This window comes from Periplaneta americana, chromosome 5, assembly GCF_040183065.1.
Source record: "Periplaneta americana isolate PAMFEO1 chromosome 5, P.americana_PAMFEO1_priV1, whole genome shotgun sequence".
In the NCBI taxonomy this organism is placed as follows: Eukaryota; Metazoa; Arthropoda; class Insecta; order Blattodea; family Blattidae; genus Periplaneta; species Periplaneta americana.
In genome coordinates this window covers 107,549,199-107,555,305 of record NC_091121.1, presented here as the reverse complement: position 1 = coordinate 107,555,305, position 6,107 = coordinate 107,549,199, and the positions used below count along the sequence as shown (strand labels likewise).

General features: G+C 38.2%; 1 protein-coding gene across 3 annotated transcripts in view; it reads left to right on the top strand.

The window, feature by feature from the left end:
* Nucleotides 1-218: 218 nt before the first annotated feature.
* Nucleotides 219-6,107, top strand: part of LOC138700065 (myosin heavy chain, clone 203-like) — a 44,220-nt gene continuing 38,331 nt past the window's right edge. Inside the window, exons 1-2 of one of the 3 annotated variants that reach the window (XM_069826370.1) lie at nucleotides 219-357; nucleotides 631-838. In XM_069826370.1, the coding sequence (XP_069682471.1) occupies nucleotides 656-838 (183 nt within the window). In that variant the 5' untranslated portion in view covers nucleotides 219-357; nucleotides 631-655. Of the gene's footprint in view, nucleotides 456-630; nucleotides 839-4,375; nucleotides 4,436-6,107 lie in introns of those variants that run through there. The other 2 variants (XM_069826369.1, XM_069826371.1) reach the window with 2 other exon arrangements.

The window sequence follows — 6,107 nt, the reverse complement described above, 5'->3', positions numbered from 1 at the left end:
TTATACGTTAGAAAATACGTAAATAAGTTTAGTTATATTACAGTGAAGGAGGAAATCCACTAAGAAAACGCCTATATACTCAATGGTATATTCTAAACTCCGAATGCTCCCCAAACATGGTGTCGCGCGAACCTGCGCGAGAGGTTTCAAATTTGTACACGACACCAGCGCCAATTGTGTGTCTAGATATATAACTACAACGTCTTTGGCTGGCAGCATGGTAGTTCATTTTGGCAACATGGCACTGTAGTTCCAAGCTCGGCCGCTTAACTGTCATGTGCCATCTTTCAAAAAATCAAGTTATAGTTTGTCATACATATTTGAATGAGTCATTTCGTGTTTGTTTTTGATCAGGAGGTGCGTTGACCATTGCCTTTGTTTAGTGGAAAACGCATGTTTCAAATTGTACAATTACGCATTGGTTAACTAAGAAAAATTTTCACTGGAACCGTACAGTTAGTATACATTATTTCGGACATTAACTGTGTAATTACAGTGCATGTATTTTGACAAATTCGCCATTGTGCCAAGGCTATCAGTGTATTACGAAATTGGAAAGTTAATTATTGTCTTACTGTTGGGCTGGTAGTTATTTAAATGGGATAATCCTGATATATTTTCTCCCCACAGAATTGTGAGGACTAATTGCCAGACCATGTCGGAACAGAAAGAAAGTATGACAACTGGGGATGAAACTGTGACAGCAGAAAGTGAGAACGATCAAGAAAGTCCTCCAAGGACTAATTGCCAGACCATATCGGAACAGAAAGAAAGTATGACAACTGAGGATGAAACTGTGACAGCAGAAAGTGAGAAAGATCAAAGTCCTCCAGAAGATGTGAGTGTTCAATTAAAAGTGTAGGATCCAAGTTATATGTATTTAATATGAGTTATTTACACCATTATCAGTGGTACATAACCTAACTTACTGCATGCAGTTCTAAAATGGGTCAGTCATGAAATGAGAATTAGGCCTGCATGCGAGAAGCTACTACGTAGTCTATTGGCATATCGAATAGTACCTATTATACATTGGGAGTATATTTTTGGCAAAATCAAAAGATGTGCCTGTTATATATAAACATACAGGATTGCATTTTAATATTGAAACGGTGTTGTGTGTAGATAATAATACGGCTAACTAGCTCAATTGGAGACAAATGCAGAATGTCATGGTAACGTGTACTTGAATCGTTGTAGGCTTATACTTCGTTCCATAATGTCTGACAGGAGAAGTAAACATTGCCGGTCGAGGAGGAGAGAAGTATAATTGCAATTCAACCAATGGCAGAGATCTTATTCCACGTTTGACTCGAAGTTGAACGGTCTGAAGCGTTCTACCTTCGTCCAACTTCAAGACAAGCGTGGAATGAGACCTCTACCATTGGTTGAATAGCAATTATACTTCCCTCCGGGCGCTCTTCTGTACAGGGGCAAGAAAATTTTGAGAACAGGTCGCATGTTTATGACATTTTTTTTTTCAATTAATACACACACACCTAAACTGGGCTCTAACCTTAGGGGAAATGCCGCTGCCCCTGTTCGGAAGCGCGCCCTTTTTGGTCCCGAAAAAAAAAATAGGCCTACTCGTCTTTTATGAAAACACGGTCTTGTTTATAGACGAATATTTTCCCAACCTACAGTGCTGGTATGTCACAATTAGAAGTTGTGAAACAGTTGTTTATAATTGCAAATGTTGATTGCTGGTAACAACAGATAACGTAGATAGCAGAGAAGTGATGTAATGTGTCTGTGTGTGCATGCGTGCCTAGCTGCTCTTCGGCCAGATAGCAGGCCGCTACTTCAGATCCTGATGAATACTCCTCTCTGTACACTACAAATAGAGTAAAAATTAATCACCACTTAAATCAGCACCATACTAAGAATAATTAAATTTAAAAAAAATTTCTCTTTTGACTCTAGTAGACTCTTTTTTGGGAAAAGTAAAGGCATCAACATACTCCTTGCACTCCTGGTGGTAGAAAAGAGAAACATTTAAATGCGCAACGAGGATCTCTGTATTCAAACATTACCTCATAAATGTAATTATTTCACAATTCAAGATTACAAAATTATGCCAGGCTAATGACATGTAGGCCCCTACTAGCAAGTTGAGATCTGCTTCAATGTTCTGCATTTTAGACATTGAATAAGTTACTGAATGTATTTTGGAAAACTTTTTCCAGCTTACAAGTAGCCCACATATCGGCAACGAACATCACTCCACCCACAAAACATTTGGCGTAACTCTCACTACAAAAACAGGTGATGTTGAATTTTTATTAACACACTAACATCAGTGCTCACTCATCATAGCAATTGTAAGAAATATTCTCTGTGTGTATCTAAGCATATTTAGTGCCTCCTTTGAAAGTTCAAATAGCAAGGAGATTTTTCTCTCCTTTATTTCTTCTAAAGTGTGGAAATTGTACTTCGTACTCTTAACCACTGGTGTGACCTAGGGTTCAGTGATCAGAGTTCGTATTCTTAGGCTGCACTTGAACGTTGGTTCAAAACCTGCTTGTGTAGATTACCTGGTTGGGTTTTTACATCTCGCTGTCACCAATTCAATAACTCCAGACCAGTGGTTCACATTCTTAACAAACCCCACAACCCACATAGCTGTCAGTATGATTTGCTGAAGCCTAATAAAATAAAAAAAAAATATCAAAACACTGTTAAGAAACTAGCTGGCAAAGGAAACATAGTTTATTAGCATATAAATTTCTATTGATAACAATAAATCTCATTACTAAGCACAAAATATTTCATATTTAATAAAAGTATTATTCAATTAAAATTAACATACATAGGCTGTCACAGTGGCTAGTCGTTTCCCTGTGTACTCCCAATTTATTACTTGTATTGGGGAAGCACATGACCCAAGTAATACATGGGTTTTCTCCAGGAGCTTCGGTTCTCCCGTGATATTCCAAGTCTCCATCATCATTTCATCTCATCACAGGTGTAGCGTAGACCAGCCTTCAATTGTACACCCTGGGCAATGAGACTCAGTTAATTGGTCTACATAACTGGCTTTATATGGGTAAATGACAAATAGTGAAGTAGGCTACCTACCGTTAGTTAAAAAAAGAAACTCTCCATATAAAATTAAAGTAGTCGTAATAGAACAAAATATAGTAGTAGTAGTAGTAGTAGTAGTAGTAGTAGTAGTAGTAGTAGTAACTTAGTAGTGTGCCGTTTTATTTCGGCACGTCTTTCTTTTCCTTTCTATTTCTTTTACATTTTTCTATCTTTATACTTTTCTCTGTTAGTTTTAATTATTCTAACTCTTCATAGATGGCTTGTAGTTTTTTCCTTTCTGATCTAGTTCTTCTTACTTCTCGTAGATGGCTTCTTCCCTCTCACCTTTCTGTTTTCCCGTAGTCTATTGTGTTCTTTCTTGTTATCTGTGATGTGTTGAAAACAAGGGCCTAGCCTAAGGCTGGCGAGTGATTGGTTGATTCCCTGGGGGGAAGTTATTATTTATTGCTGATTGGTTGATATCCTGGGGGGAAGTTAGTATTTTTCATTACGTTATCCGATTGGTTAAGATAGTCACGCCATTTGGGATTTTGGTCTGTGAAGCGAGTTGTTCGTGGCTAGTGGCGTCGGGTACACTAGAGGGATGGCTTGGAGGTAGGATGTGCGTTGTGATGGGCACGAGTTCCTATGTAGGCCGGGGATCGAACCGGGTTCGATAAGTCTACTAGTAGCTGTGTAGTCCAACGTGTTGTGGGAACCTGCGGTAGGACCGCGGAAGAGTGATTTTTGAGAGTAGCGTCTGTCTGGTGATGGGCAGCGTACACACTGGGAGTGTGTATACAGTTTCAGTTACCAGTTACGTACACGTTGTTGCGGGAACCTACTATTGGATCGTGGAAGAAAGAGTGATAGAGGATGGTAACGTTTTACTCCCGAGGTCGGGAAGTTATACTCAGTCATTTGATGTGCTAACTATATTGAACTGGATGCGATTTTCTGCTTAGCTATTGGGCAGTCAACTCTGTTTAAATACCGACCGGTAGGCCTATTTTATTTGCTGTTCTGGTATCTCAAGCTGTGATGTAATTAATAGTCAACCACGGGCTACTAGAAGTTTCATTGCCTTATTCTGGAATGTTTTACTTAGAGATTTCATCTATAAACTTTGTACGAGTATGGAATTCAAAATGGAAGCTTTCATTGTTGTGTGACGTGTGAGGGGTGTCCATTTTCAGTGTAACGATTATATGTGTGTTAAATATTGGTTATGAGTGAGGTGAGTCAGCAAGATGGATGCCAACAAAGAGGGATTAACATTCATGTAAGGTAACCAGTTGGGTTTTAACATTATGCTGTGACATATATATAGTCTGTGTGACACTATTATTTGGTTTATTTTAGATAAATGCAGTGGCGTGAAGTCAACCCCAGCAACCCCAGCACTGCTGGGGTAAGTAATTTCTATACACCGTTGTTTTACTATACTATATTCATTGTTGCATAAATCTAGTTTGAATTTCCCACGCGCGAATCCACTATGATGTGCTGTCAGATGAGAGCTCTCCAGACCCAGCAATACTGAATTTGCTGAGTTAGCGCATGCGCTCTCTATATTTCGGTTGTATTTGCGGGTAAGAGAGTGAGAGGGGGTTAGTCGTGTATAATGTAAGAAATCCTGCAAGCTGGCGTTAGGTGACGTCAGAATTCTTAGCCAGTGAAAGCTCACTGTTCTTAGCGCGTGGAGCAAAGAGCTAGAGTTTCTCTAGCTCGTTGGCGTGGAGCCATAGAGGTATAAATGGTGAATTGATCAATCAGGATAGCCAATAATGTAGCCGGAAGGTTTTAAAAATACTGATGATAATATTATTGAACATATTTTACTCGTATCAATTTGGAAGTTACCTTTTAGCTGGAATGTAAACTTGTTAATAAACAGTAGGCCTACATAGTTAATTTATTTAATATGTTTTATAATGTAGTTATTTCTGGACTGACTTTTATTGCATTCAGTTTGTTAACTTGGTAAGCGTGGCCAACTACAATTTGAATTGTGTTTACGCTTAGAATTTACACATGTCGCGAAGTAGTTAAAGGTAGTTAATGCATTTCGCTTTGTGGCATTGTCATTGAAATATTCTAGTCGTTATATTAATTTTATTAAGAACATTTGTAATTTATATGAAAAATGAGTATATTGGAGTGCATAATTGAGAAGCTACATGAGCGACCGTTTTCAACGAGGCCTTTTCAAGAAAAGAAGAGCATTGTACAGGAAGGTAGGCCAACCCCTGAGTTGCCAGATTTGGTACATAAATCTAAAAATTGTACCAGAAATTTTACAGTTTCTTCTTATGAGAAATATTTATGGCTAGCTGGAAGCAGAAAATATAACTCTCTATTTTGTTGGAATTGTCTGTTATTTGGCCAAGATAGAAATACCAGCTGGACAAAATCAGGTTACATTAACTTAGGGAGCTTCACAAAAGCAGCAGTTTCTCATGAGCAATCTGTTGGGCACATTAAAGCATCCTATTTAATTGCCTCTTTTGGAAGAGTTCGGGTTGACATGCAACTAAGTGACCAGCTTAAAAATGAAATAACTTTTCATAATAAGAAAGTTGAGCAAAACAGGGAACTCCTTAAGAGATTTATTCATGCTGTGTGTTTTCTAAGCAAGCAAGAACTTGCATTCAGAGGCCATGATGAATCCAGTACTTCCATTAATAGGGGTAACTATGTTGAACTTCTGAAATATACTGCAGAATACGATCCCCTCTTGAAAGCACACTTAGAAACCTCTACAGTATTCAAAGGCGTGTCTAATAGAATACAAAATGATCTAATAGAAGCAGTAGCCAAATCTTTATTAGAAGAAATAAAATTAGCCAATTATGTTGCAGTTTTAGTTGACGAAACAACAGATGTCTCTAATACTGCACAATTTTCCATTGTACATAATGGCCAAACAAAAGGAAGGTTTATTGGCTTTCAAGGTGTAAGTGAAAATCGCACAGCTCCAGAGATTGCTGAGCTAATAAGACAATACTTAACGGAATTTGACAGCAATGATAAACTAATCGCACAGTCTTATGATGGAGCGGCCTCAATGGCAGGTCGTATAA